At 36.1% G+C, this 21,212-nt stretch overlaps 1 protein-coding gene across 1 annotated transcript in view; it reads right to left on the reverse strand.

Annotated features, from left to right (window-relative positions):
• COL4A5 (collagen type IV alpha 5 chain) overlaps positions 1–21,212 on the reverse strand; it is a 289,563-nt gene that overhangs the window by 111,385 nt on the left and 156,966 nt on the right. Inside the window, exons 10-21 of the mRNA XM_056125710.1 lie at positions 19,909–19,971; positions 16,554–16,589; positions 16,424–16,465; positions 16,204–16,296; positions 14,841–14,894; positions 14,687–14,743; positions 14,399–14,443; positions 11,968–12,021; positions 9,317–9,358; positions 6,784–6,916; positions 3,563–3,736; positions 3,199–3,282 (exon numbers count right to left, since the gene is read on the reverse strand). Of these exons, the coding sequence (XP_055981685.1) occupies positions 3,199–3,282; positions 3,563–3,736; positions 6,784–6,916; positions 9,317–9,358; positions 11,968–12,021; positions 14,399–14,443; positions 14,687–14,743; positions 14,841–14,894; positions 16,204–16,296; positions 16,424–16,465; positions 16,554–16,589; positions 19,909–19,971 (877 nt within the window). The remainder of the gene's footprint in view (positions 1–3,198; positions 3,283–3,562; positions 3,737–6,783; positions 6,917–9,316; positions 9,359–11,967; positions 12,022–14,398; positions 14,444–14,686; positions 14,744–14,840; positions 14,895–16,203; positions 16,297–16,423; positions 16,466–16,553; positions 16,590–19,908; positions 19,972–21,212) is intronic.

Genomic DNA, 21,212 nt, shown 5'->3' on the forward strand with positions numbered 1-21,212 from the left:
CATTGGTGGCAGACTAAAATAAATAGAACAATGGAACAAATAGAGATGTCAGAAACTGACTCACATATATAGAAGATTTATAATAAATGTACTAATGCAATACAGTAAGATAAATGACCTTTTAGATTATACTGAGTCAACTGGGTATTTGTAAAAAAATGAACTTTGATCCTAGCTTTAAACTATACACAAATTAATTGAAGATCACAGATAAGATGTGATAAGCCATAGTGCTAAATTAAAACTTTAAATATTTCATATATATGAATTATAGAAAATAGGTCTATAATTATAGAAAATAGGTCTATAGGAAAAAAAACCAAGTCCAGTTTGAGAAAAAGTCTGGTGGTATTCACAGAAACAAAAAACTGTATCTACTCTATCACTTACAAGTCTATTATCAGGAAAACTCATACTGGGAATGAATAGTATTTATGTACTAAAAGTGGGATGCATTTATTTCAATATAGGGCCAGAGCAAAAATCCATTAGTATGTATAACTTAATCATTTGATCACTTGATGACTTGACATCCTGTTACTCATCAATTAGCTCGAGTGGGTGCCAGTAACGTCTCCATTCGTCCCTGTTGTGCACTAATGTAGCCCAATGGCGTCTACTCTCTCCAGGAACACAAAGAGCCTCAAACCGATCGTTCAGGGTCTTGACGAAGAAGTATGAACATCTCGTAGGTGGGCAGCCACACGATCTTTTGACATCCCATGGAATCCAGTCAGTAATGGCTCTAGTCCAGTGGTTGTTTCCAAATCGCTTTATGTGTCCAGCCTATCTGATTTTCGATGTGTTGGCAAATGAGACAGCATCCCTGATTCTCGATCATTGACAGAGATTGGAACACCATATTGTTTCTCTCACTTGAGTGAAGCATGATACTCCAAGCATAGCTCTTTTGATTCCTCTTTCGGAGACCTGAATAGCGTTCTCATCCTGTTTTCATAGGTCCCAGGTCTCTCAGCATATGTTAATGCAGGAAGAACGAAGACTCTAAGATATGTGCCCGGAGTCAGAGATTTTTCATCCTCTTAGCTCTTTCTTCGACGCTCTTCAAGGCATTCCAAGCCGCTCTCTTCCTCCTGTGCAAACTCAGGTGCCAGGTCATTAGTCATGCTGATTTCTCAACCTAGGTACACATAACTGCTGCATTCAGATATGTTCGTTCCATTTAGAGTGAATGGAACGTCAGGAATGAGACCGTTTCTCATAAACATTGTCTTCGTGATATTCAGCTGCAGTCTGACCTTTCAACACTCACAGTCGAAGTCAGCCAGCATTTGTGTCACCTGGATAATGTTTGGTGTTATCACAACGATGTCATCAGCGAAGCGGAGGTGGTGCAGTTGCTGAACGTCTATTTTCACTCCCAGTCCTTCCCATTCCAGTCATCGCATGATGTTCCCAAGGGCGGCACTGAAGAGATTCGGTGAAATGGTATCACCCTGCTGAACCTCTCTCTTGACATGGATGATCACTTCCTTTAGAATGGTGAGATCCTGGTGGTAAATCCATATTACAGCTCAAGGAGGATCCTGATGTACTGAGTTTGAATGCTCTGTTTGGCTAGGGCTTCGATGACTGTTTCAGCCTCAACAGAATCAAAGGCCTTTTTATGAATAGAAATAAATCTTTTTTATTTTATAACATTCATTTTCTTTTCTTTTTTAAATATGCCTACAGTACTTGTTGCACAAGAATTCTGAGAAAGGGTACAGAAGATCTGGCACTATTTTTGAGAATCACACAACTGGGAAGCAAAATAACACCTTTATAAATGTCAGGATATATAGAAATAAAATTTAGTGTTTGTACACAAAAATGGGGAAGTTATATTCAACACATTTTCTTAAAGCTCTTCTTTAAATCAAAGAATGTTAGACAGAGCAGCATCTTGAACTCCCGAGAAACCTCAATGAGCTTGGTTACCCTGTGGAAATGGTCGATCATGCTGAATCCTTTTCAGAACATGGTTTGTTCACATGGTTGTTCTTCATCTACTGTTCTGCCACTCCTATTCAGGATGACACGAGTCAACAGCTTGTAGATGACAGACAAGAGGCAGATCGGGCAATAGTTGCCAATGTCATGGATGTCTTCCTTCTTGTACAGTAGAACAGTCCTGCTGGATTTCCATTGGGATGGAACCTTGCATTCAGACAGGTAGCGTGTGAAAAGCTGAGCCAGTGTATTGATGAGTACAGACGGCAGGTTCTTCAGGTATTCAGGTCTGACCTTATCTGGACTGGGTGCTGTTCGCTTCTTTACCGACGAAATGGCGTGTCATATTTCGGAAGGGAGACCGTTGGAATCGACATATCAATGCTGTGGAATTTGGTATGTGGGCAGGTGGACATGATCCAGGTGGGAGATAAAAGAATAGACTCTGCCGTACAAATGCAAATACTGGTTTTACATAGGAGGAGTAACAAAAGTAGGTAGTAAGGAAGAATATTTGGCCACAGATGCAAGCAGATGGTTAAATATTGGGGTCAAAATCTGAAAGATTCAACGATTAATGAAGGAGAAAGTGAAGACAGAATCTTAAAATTAGAAAGAAGATAACATGTTAGAAGCTGAAGAGAGAAGAAGCAGATTCAAAAGCATAATTTTGGAATTACCAAGGCTGTGATTTTTTTCCACAGTGAGAAGAATAAAAAGAAGAGGAAAGGACCCAAGTAGTAGCTCAATGAACTGAACACATGCTCTTCATTCAGGAAGCCCAGGTTCTATTACCACAACTGCAAATAGTCTGTTATGCACTCCACGGGGCACTCTCAGCACCAAGCCAGGAGAAGCCCCTAGTCATTACTATCTATGGTCCCTCCTAAACTAATAAAAAACAAAAGGAGACCAATTAATCAAGGATTCATGCACAACACTGATCACAGGATATAAACTCGGTTAAGAGGGAACACCATCAAATTAAATTAAACAATAGTCAAAGTATGGTCTGGTGAAATGAAGTAATGTTGGAGTAAGATTATAAGAGGTAATGAGCTAGAAAGATGGTAGACAGTGGCCAGAAAAATAAGATTCTCCAAGTCAAGATTATGAAGCATACACTATTGCTAATGAGATGGTTTTCGAGTATAACTACTGGGCAGAGAAACTTGGGTATGCTGTAGGAAATAGGAGATTTGTTGATGATTTATAAAAATGAAGAAATGAATATGAAGGTCAAACCTTTCACTCCTTGTTCTCCTCGAAGTCCTTTATCACCTGGAGGTCCTTGAGGACCAGGTGGGCCTGACTGACAAATCTCATCACCTGAAATAAGATAAACACTAGTAAACTGACTGTCATGAAATATTTTGAAGCTTAAACAAAAAAGTCTGTCAAGCTAGCAAGATTTTTAGTTACTTCTCTGCAATATCAATAGGCAAAACTGTTAATAAATTGAGGAGCATATTTAAATACCAAGACTAGTAAATGCAGCAGTGTAATCTCCTATATATCAGAAATACAAAAAATGATGACAGCCTTGTTAGGTTTATTTACAAATTTAATAAACCAACAAAATAACTTTATTGGAGTAAAAATAACTTACTAGGAGGACCAGGAGGCCCAGGAGGCCCAGGAGGACCAGGAAGGCCAGGAGGTCCAGGCTGTCCATCAAGTCCAGGAGATCCAGGAATGGAAATTCCAGGTAGACCTTCATCACCTTTCTGGCCCTTTTCTCCAGGCAAGCCAGGAGGGCCAGGAGGACCCATAGCTGCAGCTCCTAAGATTAAAAAAAAAACATATCTTATTAAAGTGATCTTATTGGATGCAGATATAGTACAGGAGTAAAACGCTTGAATTATATATGGGAGACCTAGTTTTGATTCTCTATACAAATATGGTTCCCTGAGCACCACCAAGGTTGATCCTGGAGAACAGAGCCAGGAGTAAGTCCTGAACATTATCAGATGTGGCTCAAAAACAGAAAAAAGTTAAATTAAGTGATATACTTTAGGGATAATGCATTGGTTCTCAATGAGACATCCAGTAATAATAAGCTCTTCCTTTAATATATTTTATTTAATAATATATTGGCAAACCAGCTTATTTTAATATATTTTAATAAATCTTTCCATTGCCTTATATTTCAATTTTCCATGTCCATCTACTTTAGCTGTGTTTTGTTCACAGGATGTGGATATTATATTGCAACTTTATTTCTTGTCATCTCATATTTTATTTTCTATTTACTCAATTTATCTCTGTATGGTCTGTCTCAATCTTACCTGTATTATGCAGATCAAGACTTTTGAACATTTTTTCCTCAGTTGCTGTATATTACTTATATTATTCTTTAAAAGTTATGAATAAATTTAAATCTATATACTTAAACTGTATTTTATAAACACTGAAAGTTATTAATACATATAAGTAATGTATTAGTAATAATAATCAATAATTAATTAATCTTATCACCTAATAAGAAAAAATGGTGTATAGAGTGACTTCCCACTATTCTCAATGCACCTTTACATTCTGTGGTAATAGTGCCCGCAATTATAGTTTCATGTAGTTAAAATCCCACTGTTGGGGCTGGAGCAATAGCACAGCAGGTAAGACATTTGCCTTGCACGTGGCTGACCCAGGTTCAAGTCCTAGCATCCCATATGGTCTCCTGAGCACCACCAGGAGTAATTCCTGAGTGCAAAGCCAGGAGTAAGCCCTGTGCATCTCCTGGTCTGACCCAAAAAGCAAAAAAATAAAATCCCACTATATTTTTGATGATCAACATTTATTTAGTAAAATAATTTATTCACATTTTCCATAAACATTGGTCTTTGTATTTTACCCACCTAACTCCATGCCAAAATTCATCCTAAACTACCTTTCTTCTTGAAATAGTCCAATAACTACTTCAGAGAAGTTATAGAGATTATAAACTTTCTAAATAAGTATTTCATATTCACAGTAGGATAATAGTGTGATATACTCTACAGAATACCAAATTCATAGTTATTTTTCCAATCACATTAAAAATCTTCTCCACTGTTATCCTCCTACACCTATAAAGTTATAAGTGCTGCCTTTTCTCTTAGTGCTGAATTTCTTTATATCCTTCAATTCTGAACTGTTATTCTAATATGTTTATGTATTTGGGAGTTAGTCTTATTTAATCTTATACAATAATTCATGAATCTTATCACAGGGAATCATTTATTTCTTTAAGTGCCACATTCAGTGGTGCTCATGGGCTATTCCCGGGGATCTCAAGGGATCGTAAACAGTGCTGGAAATCAAACCAGGATCAATTAAATACAAGGTAAGTGTCTTAACCCCAATACTATCTTTGTGACTCCTCATATCTTTTTTCTAATAGAAACACTCAGTCATTGCTGTTTTAAATATTGACTCCTTCATGATGTATTTGGGAACTTTTTAGTTTTGTCCATTTTTATTTTAATATTTATTTGATATTATCTAACCCTTTGTTTTTACTCTTGGGATAATTCTTTAACTCAATTTGCAGTACAGTCTACTCTTAGAATTAGGACTCCGAAGTTTATACTTAAGGCCAAATATGATGTCAATTTGGTTCTCTTATTAGGAGGAAAACTGAATGTCACTCATCTTATCATGTTATTATATCAATATCCAAATAAATATTTTGGGGTTTTGAGTCACATCCAGCCCTGCTTTAGGGAGTATCTAGGATCGTGCTGAGAAGTGACTTCTGGTGGTACTAAAAGGATCGTATGTGGTGTGATGCATCAAACGTGTATGCCAGGCAAGCATCTTACCTTCTGTAAAATCTCTCTATCTCAACAAAATATATTTTAAGGAAAGGGAAATAATTTATGGAAATGGTCTCTGTGCCAGTTATACTATCAAATCGTATTTGAATTTTACATATAACTGTATGATCACCTCATATTCCAGAAATTTTGCTAGACAAGATCAGTGCTCAAATTATGCCTAAATTTGAAATGATCTACCATGCTGTGTATCTTTAAACAGGGAATTATAAAAACTTCTACTGACCACACAATATTTTATTGAATTCTAAAATAAGCAGTGAATAAGTAAATGCTTCTGGTATTCTAATTAGATGTGCTGCTTGCTACTTTGATACAGGAATTCTCATACAAGCAGGCACATTAGAATAGCACTCCCTGTTTTAAAGTGAGGGATGCCCATATCAACCTTGGATCCAGAGTATATGGAGAAGAAGGAATGAAAGAGTGGAGAAGAGTGGAAGGAGAGACAGATGAGATACAATGGGGGCCAGGTCAGGTATAAAGTTGGTATTAAGGAATGATAGAGCCAAATAACCAAACCACAGAGTCAACAACACTGAAATCAAGAACCTTAACTTGAACAACAGAATTTAAAAAGTTATCAGTCAAGAGGGCAGGTTGAAGGGAAAAAGGATATGGGAGTGAACCTGGGAACACTGGTAAGGGAAATTGACACTGGTGGTAGGATCTGTGCTTCAATATAATATGTCTAAAATTCAACTAAGAATAACTCTGTAAAGCATGGTGCTTTAATAAAAAACAAAATAAATAGAAAAAATAAAATAGACAATAAAATCACTAAAATGTAATGATTAATTTTTGGATCACAAAAATTTTATTTTATTTATTAATAATAAAAGGTGAAATAAGCACTACTTAAATGATTTCACTTTTCTTTTTAGGTACAGATGTGACATAGTGAGAAAAGCTAGTAAGAATTTAAGATTTTAATCCTCTCTCTGGGTCCACAATAATATGAATACATGAATGAAAATATACCGTGATCACAGGATATAAGAACAGTTTCTTTTACCTGGAGGCCCAGGCAGACCAGGTGGACCCTGTATACCAGGAAATCCCTTTTCTCCTTTTTCTCCAGGCAAGCCAGGTAACCCAATGCTTCCTTTTTCTCCTACATTTACACCTGTTGCAGGCCTGGGAATTACCTTGATTAGAGAAGAATAAATAAATTCATAAGAAGAGCTTGTTCTCCTGGAAAAAATCAAATATATATGAAACAGAACCAACATGTCTCAAGAGTATTCAGATACAACAATCACAACACCACTACTACATAGATTAAGTAACATACTGTATCATTTCTATCATTCATCCAATTCAAAACTATTTCAAACCAGTGATAATATTACCATTCTTCTAAGTAGAGTTACAAAACTAGTTGTTTGATGTCTCTTATAACTCATATTAAATTTATTTGTTATCACCAAAGCCTATTCTTTTTTTGGGGGGGGGCAATATCTGGTGATGCTCAGTGGTTACTCCTGGCAGGGCACAGGGGACCATATAAGACGCCAAGAGTTGAACCTGGATTAGCTGCATGTAAGGAAAAGTGCCCTACCCACTATACTATTGCTCCGTTCCTAAACCTAGTAATCGTTACTGTCACTGTCTCTCCATTTTCCTCCCTTTTCCTCTTGTAACCATGGCTACTATCCTCACCTCATGCATGACCTAAGAGTGTATCCCTTAAAGGAAGTGTATATGCTTCCTTAAAAAACTACTTTTTTGTGTTAACTATCTTAAGATAGAAATTGTTCACTACTTTTTTTCTTTAGTTTCTGGGCTAAACCTGGCAGCGCTTGGGGCTTATTTCTGGTTCTGGAACCAGGGATCACTTCTGGTAGGCTCAAGCGAGAATATGCGGTTCTAGGCATCAAATCCGGGTCTGCCACATGCAAGGCAGTGCCCTACCTCTGTACTATCAATTTGGCCTTACTACCTTTTATGTGATCTACTTTTAACCCTAAGCTATGTCAAGTTATTTCTCACTTTCAATACCTCTCACAGATTTTTTTTCTATTTCTTGCAGTGAATTCTTAGTAAAGTGAGGTCTGCAGATTATAGTCACTTCATGCAACTTGCACTCTTGTCTATCTTTGCTTTTTGTTATTCCTAACACTCAATCTTTCCCTTTATCAATTAACATATTTATTCCTCTAAAAAGAGAGAACTTATCTCTTTGAGATTTTTTCATTAAAATAAGCAAGGGATCATTCCCTTTCACTCTCTTAGAATCAGAGTTTTTAATGAATTTTATACTAAATATACTAAATAAAAATAAATTTACTTCATAGTTCTATAAAGATAAATAACTTTGTATTTAAGAACCTCTCCATCTCAGGTATTTATAGATGATTGTGCTATCAAAATTTCCATTTCTTCTAATAGCAAAATTTTATTATCTTGTTATAAAGAAACATTTTATTATTAAAGTCATAAAAAGTCTTTAAAATATCCTTCAAGCATATTCTTTTTAGATTTGGTGTGGTACTAATATCGATATCTGAGGCTCACTGTGGACAAGAATTAATGTCACTCAAATGGTTCAATATATCGGATTTATGTCACTTGACTATTTGAAGTCTCAATACAATATAAAGACAAAGTCTTACAGAATTTAAACCAAGAAGAATTAATATACCAAGCCACAGCGGGGTGGAGGGGGGGGCGGCATACCTGGTGATGAGGGCTTACTCCTGGCTCTGCACTCAGGGTTCCCTCCTGGTGGGATTTTGGAACCACATGGGTGCCAGTGAATGAACTCGGGTTGGCCATGTATAAAACAGATACCCTACCCACTACACTATCACTCTGGCCCTTGTATTTTATTGTTACTTATCCTTTCATGTGTCATTTTTCTATATTTGCCACTAAAAGTCCCAAGAAAGCATATGATTAGGGAAGAAAGAAGTGTGAATCAGACCATTACAAACTAAGAAAAACAGGCCTGTCTTTTCCTTATGCTCTGCATAGGAGAGGACCAATACTTAGTTCATCGGCAGTTTCTTTTTTGAATACTTGCAAGCAACACGTGCACCACCTACTGGTTATTTGAAAATTAATTTGGCAATCATGACGCAAACAACCCACTGCCATACTTTTGATCTTTACCATAGAGAAGTAACACACTGACAGAACAATATAAAGATTTTAAGATTAGCATCATTGAAGATTTAAAACGTAAAGAGTTTTGAGACCATGCAAGATGATATTGACTTTAAATTTTAGAATTTAAAGATATAGGCCAGGGCTGGAGCGATAGCACAGCGGTAGGGCGTTCGCCTTACAAGCGGCCAACATGGCCGACCCGAGTTCGATTCCTCCGCCCCTCTCAGAGAGCCCGGCAAGCTACCAAGAGTATTCGATATGCCAAACACAGTAACAACAAAGTCTCCAATGGAGACGTTACTGGGCCCGCTCGAGCAAATCGACGATCAACGGGAGAGCCTTTACCTTTACCTTTTAAAGATATAGGCCATATAGTTAAGACAGATAATATATACATTAATAAATCTTACAAATGAAAAGTATAATAAAAAACTTACAAGTCCTGGAGGCCCAGTTGGACCAATGTCACCTTTTTGGCCCTGTTCAATACAATTATAAAATAGATTAATGAAAAAGTCATATGGAAATATTAATTTTCTTTAAAACATAACAGATAACAAAATTTCACAGAAATTCAGAAATTTGTAATAAAATGTCAAAAGAAAATACACCATGACATAATGATACAGTATGGAGATAAGGCTAGGAATACCTGTGATGCTATTTCAAATTTATATTCTCTTTAATCTTGAATAAGTTAAGTTCTCTGCATGATAAATACACCAGCCTTCTAAAACTATAATATTCTTTGATGTAAAGATTCCTATTTTCTCGCAAACTATGAAAAGTCTATTTTAGAAGATGCTGAATACAAAAGTGGTACCCAGGATCTGTTAAAAAAAAAGCATTACTCTTTTTTTGGCTTTTTGGGTCACACCTGGCGATGCAAAGGGGTTACTTCTGGCTCTGCGCTCAGGAAATACTCCTGTCGGTGCTCAGGGGACCAAATAGAATGCTGTTAATTGAATGTTTCTTTTCAAAAACCCTCTCAAAAGCATCAAGTTTCATGTCATTACATTAGGGATGTGCATTTCAGAACTAATGGACTCAACTTCCACCAAACTACAAATTGTAATTACTTTTATGACTTCTTAGAAGTAAATGAAAGACAAGTTCAGATAAAACTGAGTTCCTAATCAGTAGCTACAACAATACGAAGAATACAGTAGTGTATTATTACTTTACTGAGTAATTCCAATAATAGATGTCTCTCTCACCTTCATTTCCATGATACACATTCATAATAACCGTTCATCAACCTACAGGTTCCTTTTGCTTTAATTACTGCATCCTATAATATTATTTTTAGGAACCCAGCTCCCGGAAGAGAACAGCGCACAGTCTCTTGCCCCCGCGCCTGGCTGTCCTCGCCCTTGCCGGGGCCCCTTGGAGGGGAGCAGGTTGAGTTTTCCTCCCCACCCCGACCAGGGCTCCGGCAGCCGAAGACCTCCAGAACCAGCCACGACCATGCTGAGCCCACTCTCCGCACACATGAAGGTACTGGCAGAGGAACAAAGGCACGTGGATCCTGGGGCTGAGATCTCCAAGCCCACTTGGATTTGGGCCGAGCATCCTCCACCCAGATCCTCCAAATTCCAGTAGGCGGGGCTCACACCCACCAACTGGCCCCCTGGCGCCGTGTAATCCCATCAACGGCCAAGACTCAGAGACTATAAAACTCAGCTCCCAGAACCACGCGGCCGCGACATCTTATCATCTCATTCCTACTTTGGACAAACTGGCAGGCTACCGAATGTAACCTGCCCACACAGCAGAGTCTGGCAAACTCCCTGTGGCGTACCCAATATGCCAAATACCAGTAACAATGAAGGGTCTCAATCTCCTAACTCTGAAAGAGCCTTGAATATGGCACTTTTTTAAAAAAAATCTCAGGGCTAGGATGAAGGAGACGTTACTCGGGCCTGCTCGAGGCAATCGACAAATAACAGGATGGTTGTGATTGTGATTGATAATATTATTTTAAATACTATTTTATATATGAGTATTTATTATCTCTTTTATTCTATGTTTCTTAGGCCAAGATAGAATTAGGACCTCTTTCTGAGTTAAACTAATATCAGAATACTTGTTCTTTGCATATTCAAATTTGTAATGCCATTTCTGGCAAAATTAAACTTTCAATTTTTGTTTTAATATGCAACAATTAGAGATCAGATTGATTAGAAAACTAGATATTTTGTGATCTGGTATAAATATGAGAATCAGTGCTTTAATACATTCTTTGAAAATCACTTTTAAAATAGGTAACTACCCAAGCTCCAAACGGAGTGATCCCTAAGCACAGAACCAAGAATACCCCCAGAGCAGGTCTCGGTGTGGCCTCAAAACCAATATAAACAAAAATAGGTAACTATTTAAAACAGGTTGCATATCCAAATGTAAAAAAGAATTTGACAAAATGAGTGACAAACTTCCAGACAATAGTTACCTATACAATGGAAATTTTATAATGTTTGGTAAGTGGACCTCACTAAAATAATGCTCAATACTCTTTCCATAAAAGATAACCTTTGTTTGGTGCTCCCTTCTCTATCTGAGCTGCCTTTTACCTAGTATGTGTGGCTGGCCTCCAAGCCATGGAGCAAAATTCCTGGTACTAATCTCGGCCATTCTTGGGTGTTAGTCTCATATTTTGTTACTTTATGTTCCCCAGATGAATGCAATCTTTCTATATCTATCCCTCTCTTTCTGACTCATTTCACTTAACATGATACTTTCCATGATACTTACCCAAGCACAAAATTTGTAAATCTACAACTATACCTCATGGTGTCTCACTAAATAAAAATAAATTAAAAAAAAAAGATAACCTTTGCTGATATATGCTCAAATTAAAGGCACCAGTTTTACAAATTGGAAAAACATTAAAGCTAAATAACTGTTGGTATGACACCAACAAAATCAACTATGACTTAGGACAATGAATTAAAAGATAGGCAAAAAAAAGTATGATGAATATAAAAGTTAAACTGTTAATAACTTTTTCATTTATAATGAAAACTTGGGTGAGAAAAATATTATGTTTACTAAAATAAAACCTTCTATTTTACAATATTATAATTCTTACCTTTTCTCCATTCCTTCCTGGTTCACCAGGGTAACCAGGATCACCTGGCAAACCCTTTAAAACATAGAAGACAGAGCAACATCAATAAAAATGATGAAACAAGATCTCCAAATGCCTTTTACTCCATTTTTCCAATGGCAAAAACTACCAAAAAACAAGTTTAAAACTCTAAGAAGTTAACCATAGGCTTGCAGCAAAACAGACTTTTGCTGGGATTTAAAAAAAAGAACACTAAATCTTGGTTAAAACGAATTTTTTCCCTTTGTAAGGGATCCATTTCTACTTTCTCTTCTCAGTACCTTTAAAGCCAGCAGCTAGATGACAAAATGAAAACTAGCAGCAATTAGTAGAAAAAGAGCAGGGTGGATGGGAGTTCTTTAAAGCTCCATTTCCACAGAAATGTAATTGTTTGACCTGTCTGAGGATTCTAAGAAGACCTCATTTGCATGATGATTTTTTTATTTGATGTTTTTTGAACTCCTGTAATACATTATTCTGCCCCCTTTCTCAACCTAATATATCCGTGGAAAACAATCAGAAGCAATTGTTGAATAAATAAATTAAAATAAATAAATAAATTTTGCTGCCTAAATTATGAAATAAACACAAAATAAACCAAGAACCTAGCCCTGAGCTACATCACAGGGCCCATTGGAATATTCTATTTTCCTCTGTTTTTTCATAAATATTGATAGTTATTGAGGCAACATGGTTACAGAAGTGATAATATCAACGCTTTCAAAGAATGTTACTGCACCACTACCATCACCAAATTTCCAAAGACCCCTACTACTACTTATGATACTTCCTTCCCAATCACCAGCCACCAAACCTTCACTCTCATCTGAACTTGGTAATCTCAGTTCTACTGTCAAAATCAAAGAATGTGCTTTTCACTGAAAACTATCACTTGCTTTATATCTTTACAGATCACATGAGTGATATCATTTAGCACCTGTCCTTTTCCCTTTGATTTCTCTTAACATGAAATCATCCAGCTCCAACTTTTGTCACAAAAGGCAAGAGAGTACCATTCCACTGTGTATACTACATTTTTTATTAACTCAGCTATTGTTGACATTTGGGTTATTTGCAGACCTTGATTATAATAAAGAGTAATGCGAAGAATATGATGTAATATTAATGTAAAATTTCTGTGTTCTAGGAATATTTGCTACAAAATGCAATTGCTGGGTGTAACAGATTTATATTTTAAGATTTCTTGAATAGTCACCATAGTTTATACAGTGACCCAGTGACCGAGCTAGTCAAGAACTTACCAACAATGAATGAGAATTCCTTTACCACTACACCCCACTAACACTGTATGTTTTTTTTTAATATATGTCATGGGCATAAAGAAATATCTCATTATTATTTTGATTTACATTGCCCTGATAATCAGCGATGATAAACATTTTTATATGCCTGTTGGTCATATAAGGAAGGTCTGTTCAGCTCTTCTCTTCATTTTCAATGAAATTATGTGCAGTTGTTGAGTTTTGTGAGTGCTTTATAGATTTGTGTATTAGCCCTCCGACAATATTTTCTCCCATTCAGTAAGGAGTCTCTTGATATTAACTATTATTTCCTTTTCTGTGTGGAAACTTCTTAGTTTGACGTAGTCCCACTTGTTTGTTTATGCTTTAATTTTCAGTGTCAGTGGGACTGAATTACTGGAGACTTCTCTGAGGTCAGTCATGTAGAGTTCTGCCTATGTTTCCTTAAGGTTATTTTATGAATTTGGGTCTAATATTGAGGGTCTTAATCAATTTTGAATTTTTTTTATGTGGTGTGAGAGAGGAGTTAAAATTCATTGTTTTTACATGTGACTATCCAACTATCACAATCCCAGTTCTTGAAATTGCTATGCAATGTACCTAGCTCTATTCTGATTACCTGACTGCCCACATATCTGGGGATTTACTTTTGGGACTTCAATTAAGTTCCACTGGTCAGAGAGTCTACTTTAATTCTAGTTTTATACTGTTTTGATTGTTACAGATTTACAATATAGTTTAAGGTCAGCAACTCCAATGCTTCATATTGAATTTGCTTTGGCAATTCAGAGAGTTTTATGATTCCATACAAACTTTAGCAGTCTGCGTCTATGTACTGAAGAATACCAGGGGAATTTTGTTCTTGATTTTTTTGTAAAATAGTTAAAAGCATTCAATTGCCAAAACAGAACTACGGGCTTAAAATGGTTCACTTTAAATATGCAAAGTATATGTCAATAAATTTGACTTTTTTAAAAAATAGAATTTCAAATCTATATCCAGAAAAGAAAAATATACTTTCATTTAAACTATAAAACCAAGCCTCTTTAGTTATTCTGCTTTCTTAATACCATTTATAAATGTTGCCATTTCAGGGAATATTTTTTGGTGGGAGGGAGTTTGAGACTTGAAGAAGGACTTTAGATACTCACTGGAATTCCTGGCTGACCACTCTCTCCATCTTTTCCTGGTTTGCCCTATAGGATTAAAAAATGAAATAAAATAAATTTGTTATTTAAGAAGTAAGATGTTGAAGAATACAATAAACTTTATTCCTACTTTGGATAACATTAAATTTAAATTTTTTCAATATTATCACAAATAAGAGAATATGTTGACTATGACAATGAAAGTAAGATATAGGATTTAGGAAGCTTTAACCCAATTGCACATACATACAATTCTTAAAATGTTTTGCAATTAGTAGTCATAATACTTACTCTTTTGCCTGGTTCTCCTTGTTCACCTTTCTCACCCTTCACACCCCCTGGAGGACCCTATAAACACAAAATTGTTTTATATATCAGTTGATAGAGTACTTTATATCACTACTACTTTATATTAAATGACATAGAAGCATTTTTGGCTACTTACTGGAGGACCACGTATTCCTGGAGGTCCAGGGGGCCCTTGCTCACCGGGTAGTCCCTAAGTGATAGTAGGGGAAAAAAGAAAAATATTCATACTGCTTAAATTAAAGCTCTCTAGAAATACTTTTCACAAACTGAACTACAAATTCAAGGAGTAAAACCAAATACATCAGAATGTTTATAAATGAAAGCTGAAGTATGCTAATAAGTCAAAGGACCTAGAGCCACCTTTGTTTGCTTCAGAAAATATCTAGTGTTATCTATAGCCCAAATTCACAAGCAAATGATAAGATGACAACATTTAAAAGTATTAACAAATCTTCATTTTATGAAATAGTTTACAAAATCAAGAATATGGTTAAGCAGTAGAACACATAAGTATGTGTGTAGTCCTAGGTTTGAATCTACCACAAAAATACTACAGAATGAAGACCGAGAATACCTAAAAATTGAGGATTATACGACACACATATATTTGGGGAAAAGATTAAATTGCCTAATCCATACTCATAATAAGATTTCAATACATTTTTCTTATTCCTTATTTTCCCATTAGCATTAAAACAATGCATAAACTGAATTCAAAGGTGGAACATCATGCTACAAAAATAAAGTTGATTCCATTACATGCTCTAGTCAAAACAACCCAATTTTGTACATCATTTTATTATTCATTATAGTTTAAATGAAAACAATTCCTATATCCATCAATTGTTTAACAGATTAACAAAATGTGGAACATATAGACAAAGAAATGTGGTTTAATAATAAAAAATGAAAAAGTACATATATACGTTGTGACATGAAAAAAACTTGAAAACATTTTACTAAGTAAAAAGAGGTAGACAAGGAAGATTTATATATTATATGATTGCAATTTTTATGCAAAGTGTAGAATAGCCAACTGTACAGAGTAAAAATGTAGATTTGTGTTGTTTAGGGCTTGGAGGGATGGGTACTCGATCATTGTATAACTGAAACCCAAGCACAAAAATTTGTAAGTCTACAACTGTACCTTATGGTGTTTCACTAATAAAAATTAAAAAATAAAAAAAGAAAGTTTGAAGAAGGGAATGACAATTCATTGGTGTGAAGCTTGGGGTTAATGATGAGAATGTTCTAAAATAAAACTGTACTGATGGCTTCAATGACCTGTGCATATGCTGAAAAGAAAAGAATTGGATACTTTAAATGAGTAAATTTTATGATATATAAATTATATCTAATAAAGCTTTATATAATTCTGATTATCTCAAAAGTTTGTAATTTTAAACTACCTTCACATGTAACAACTTTCTGATTTTTTAATTAATTTTAATATAAGGCCACTAATAGCATGATTTACATTGATTTCGCTCTCTACTCACCTGATCTCCTTTCTGAAACTCTAGATCAATTGTCCTTTTCTGTTCACCGATCTGCCCAGGTGGTCCAGGGGGCCCTTGAAGACCTTGTTCACCCTGTTAATAGAATAAGTTACATGTAAAAAGTAATAACATACAATGCAACCAACAAATGAAGGGAAGAGATATGAGCAAATCTCAAAGGAGAAAACTGTGGGCTGAGTTATCAACTCTATTTACTCACCTTTTCACCTTTGGGTCCCTGGAAATTTAAGCCCATATTGCCCTGAAGAGAAAATTTTGCATTTAAAATCTCATTGACAACAGCATAAAAAGCAACACAGAATAAAATATGTAAAGAAGTAGAAAATTACCTTTGGTCCAGGAAGTCCTGGTGGACCAGGAGGACCCTGAAAATAAAAAAATATAGAAAAGTAAAAAATGTTAGATTTATTAAGCTTATTTTATTTCACAAAAAGTGACGACTAAAAAAGCCTTTAAAAATAATATTTTTCTGGGGCTGGAACGATAGTACAGCGGGTATGGCGTTTGCCTTGCACGTAGCTGACCTGGGTTCGATTGCCAGCATCCCATATGACCCCCTGAGCAGCGCAAGGAGTAATTCCTGAGTGCCGAGTCAGGAGTAACCCCTGTGCATTGCTGGGTATGATCCCCATAATAATAATATTTTTATTCATGTTTTTATTTGGTGGTATGTATCTGAATTTATTAAAATAAATTAGATGGGGCAAGGGTGTGGCTCACTAGTGGAGCAATTGTTTTGTATGTGAGGCACTGAGTTTGATCCCTGGCACTTTATGGTTTCTTGAGACCCACTGGGAGAAACTAAAAGCACTGATATAGGAGTAACTTCCAAGGACAGGTGGCTCTGTCCCCTCCCTCAAAAACCTAGATGAATATGGAAATATTTGATGAACTGAGACAATTTGGCAGGGAAATAAATGGAAAGATGGGTAAAAGCAGAGAAGTAACACCAGTGCTAAAAATGAACACATAATTTAACTTCAACAAACATCAAATTTATCATTTAAGATTTAGAACTAAATTTAGGTACCAATAGGCAATTAATCCTTAAATCATATTTCTAAATTTAACTTTATTGAAACACTGTAGTTTACAAGGGTATTCACAATACAATTGTTTCGGTCACTCAATATTCTGACACCCACCAGTGTGACATTCCCTCCACCATTCTCCTGCTTCTCACCCACTTCCAAGACTGCCCTCTTAGGAGGCACAAAATAATTTATTTTATGTTGCTCATTACAACAAAATGGCTAATGGTAATATAAAATACTTACATCTTATTACTCTTACTAGGGGGTCATTGAAGTCATTGAAGTTTTACTAAGTTGTTAATTGCTAGTTGAGTCTTCTATGTTATTGTTTTATTGAGTTAGTTGGCTTCTATTCTACGTTCCCATCTAATTTGGTGTTCTCATAATGGGTTGTCAGTATTGTTGAATTTGGCAGTCTTAAATGGTGACTGTGGGTGTATGACTGCTGGGGCTTAGAGCAGTAGAAGAGCAGGGCCAAGGATGCCCACACTCAATCCAAGAAAACCTCAGAGTTTTCAGGCCCCAACCGGTGTACCTGGAATTTCTGTCATCTTGGAATATCTGAAAGTGATTAGTTGTAAAGCAGTGAATTTGGGCAACTTCCATTCTGTGTCCGTGGTGGGAAGGGTATGACTGTCAGGAGTTTAGCAGGTTGGAGACACAGAGCGCCTCCCTCCCAAGAAAGCCCCAGAATTTTCAGCACCCAAACCAGTGTACCCGTGAGTTTTAGCTTGCATCTCTTCCTAGGTTAGTCATGAAACTGTGCTGTTGTTTATATAGTGGCAGCTATAGGGAATGAATATTGCTGTTGGGTCTTCCAGCAGTACAGAGAGAGTTACAGGGCAGAGGCTGTCTCCCTTCACTTCCAAGACTCCACAGTTGTCTGCCCAAAAATCAGTATAGCCAGAATTTTTTTTATCAGATTGGCACATATGCAAAGATAGTCGAGATGCAGTGAAGTTGAACCATTTGCATGTTGGTGGCTGTTGGGTGTAAGAGCAGCTGCCAGGGCTTTGGCAGGGAAGGGCTCCAATTGTTAATCTTTAAAAGCATGTCTATTTTTCAAATCCATTTTAATTTTTATTTGATCTGGCTTTACATATTTGAGAATGTTCATAATCAGGGAGATAGTTCATGGCAAGGCACATTCCTAGGGTGTGTGAGGTCTTCAGTTTGATAATCAGTACCACACGTTCCCCAAAGCACTCCAACTATAGCATTTGTGGCTCCTGTGCATCATTGTGGCTCCAGGTCTCCATCACTACTAAGAATGATCTCTATAGAAATAATTTTAAAAATTGGGGGGGGGGGCAGAGTCCAGCAGGGGTGGGGGTGTTTGCCTTGCATGTGGGTGAGCTAGGTTTGATTCCTGGCATCCCATATGGTTTCCTAAGAACCGCCAGGAGTAATTCCTGAGTGCAGAACCAGAAATAACCACTGAGCATAGCCAGATGCAACCCAAAGAGCCATTTTTTTAATGTTTCAAGGTTGAAAGTTAGATAAGCATTTCTCCAAGTATATCACTGCTTAATCTAAATGGACTTCTATTTACATACTATAACTTGGTGGTATTCTAAGACTTTTTACATGTGTTGAATTAGGATTAAATGAAGTATAGAGTGAGTCAGTTACAGAGCCCAAAAGTAAGAAAATTTTAGGTATAACAACAAACCTAGTGTATATCAATGGTGGAACAAAAGTGCCATCGTTCAACTCTCATGAGTGCAGAACCAGGAATAAATCCTGAGCACCACTGGATGTGGCCCCAGAACCAAAAAACAAAAAAATGAAGAAAGGGGTTTCTAATACTTCATGAAAGAATTCTAGTATAGCAGAAATCACAGTCTTCCCAAGTAGATTCATGTAGTATTTGCAAAATGTTATTTCAATCATTTAAAAAAAATAAAGAACCAATTGTCAGAAGCAAAAAAGTACAATCTACAAAAGCATAATGAAAACTGTCACTTAAGTATATGCTAGATGAGAGAGTGGCACAGGAGAAATTGCTTCCCATGTAGTACAATTTTCTTACCCTTTTAGGAGGGCCAGCCCAAGACATGTTTTGAATGAAATCGAAATATTTCAGGGATAAAAATACTTCAAATTTATTAGAGTAGAAAATATCAGTGATCATAGTAATAGCAAAGTAAGAAAATGGGCTGTACATTCTGAGACTAGTTTTTGTTTTCATCCTAGTGTATACAAATCTTTATCTCATTTCAGGATGATCTACTATCTATACAAATCCTACTGTTTAATTGCCAGGCCCCTGAAGAATAAGAGCAGGTATTTTTTTGCGAATATCTTCTTTTATTTTTGTGAAAGAGAAAACTGCAGTTTGTACAACATGCTTTATCAAGTGACTAGATAAGTCTTAAAAGACTTCAGGAAATGGCTAGGATTAACTTCAATATTGCAACATCAGGAATTAACCAATAAAGTACCCTATATTAAGTATTGCCTTTACTGTGCCACATTTTTCCATCTGCAAAACTGAACTACTATTTAGTATTGCCACACTGAAAATATACCATACGAAAAGCATACATTATGGACAATTAAATTCACTATACTTTCATGTAATTTAAATAATACTGATTTTGTGAAAAAAATTTAAATAAGGAGAATGAAATTACAGAAGTAAGCTTACCATTAAACCTGGTGGTCCTGGGGGACCCATTGGTCCTGGTATACCAGTAGGACCAGCTGGACCCTGTTGTAATGAAGAAAAAGAAAATCTCACTATGCAGCACAAAGGACTAAATTAATAGAATTTAAACTCACAGTAGTAGATAATTATGTTTTACAATTCTATAATTCTGTAGTAACATGCATTGAAATTTAGAAAGACTAAGAATAAAATGATCAATTATAAAGAAATCTAAATATAATGGATGCAGCATTATAAAACAAGTTTTACAGTGGTATATAACAACTGTGGGAGCACATAATAAGAAAATTTTATAAAACATAGTGATAAAGATGGACATTTATTTAGTGGAGTTTTAAAACTACATGTGGGGAAGGAAAATGTAATAGTTCCAAAATGCCTACTTTTAAAATAAAAAAATGAATAAACTTAAAGACAAGCAAGAAAGAATGAATGACTGGGCAAAAAGATAATGAAATGATGTGATTATTGTGGAAAAAAATCAGGATCTTAAAACGGTGAAAATTCTATACCTACATCTTGGTTTCTTTTGTAATTCTTAAAATAATGTCCAAGGGTTATTTAGTACACATGCTTTGCATGTAGGAAGCTTGAATTTGCTCCCAGCACTGCATCATCCTCCAAGCAATACTAGGAACAACTTCCAAACACTGAATTGTGAGTAACTCCTTAACACTGCCAGTTGAGACACAAAAACAAAAACAAAAAAATCTTCAAATCACACAAATATCCAACAACAAGGAATTAAAGAAATAAGGTACGGTACTGACAGAGAAAATAGGAATTTTTCAGCATAGCATAAACACCACCATTTTTAGCTGGCAGTCATTCTGCACCCAATGCTTGTTTAGTGGAAAATTTGTATGAACATGACCATGGCCTTGAGACATATCTCAGGATTACAGAGTTAGCTAGAAACCCTGACACACAGCAGGATGTGGAAACCTTCACTGGCCAGTCCTTGGAAAGAGATTAGACATGAACCCCCACGTGGTAACAACCAATAGGAGTTTGAGACAACACTGGCGCAATACAAACCAGCTGGAGGTGGCCAATCAAGTTAAAGGTAACCAGGAAGAAAGCTAGACCACGAAGAACTGAGCAACTTGCAGAAACCAGGGATATTTGGGTGCAAGAACAAAGGAGGGTTGGCTCTCCTACTAGAGGGGACGGCCCTCACCAGTCAGCCCTCTCAGCTTTCTCAACTCAATGATTGCTTGACTTGTGCTGAATAAATCTTTATACTGTAAAGCTCATTGCTTTGTACGGTCTTTTGATACTGG

The sequence above is a fragment of the Sorex fumeus genome, unplaced genomic scaffold (assembly GCF_029834395.1).
Source record: "Sorex fumeus unplaced genomic scaffold, SorFum_2.1 ptg000058l, whole genome shotgun sequence".
Lineage (NCBI taxonomy): Eukaryota > Metazoa > Chordata > Mammalia > Eulipotyphla > Soricidae > Sorex > Sorex fumeus.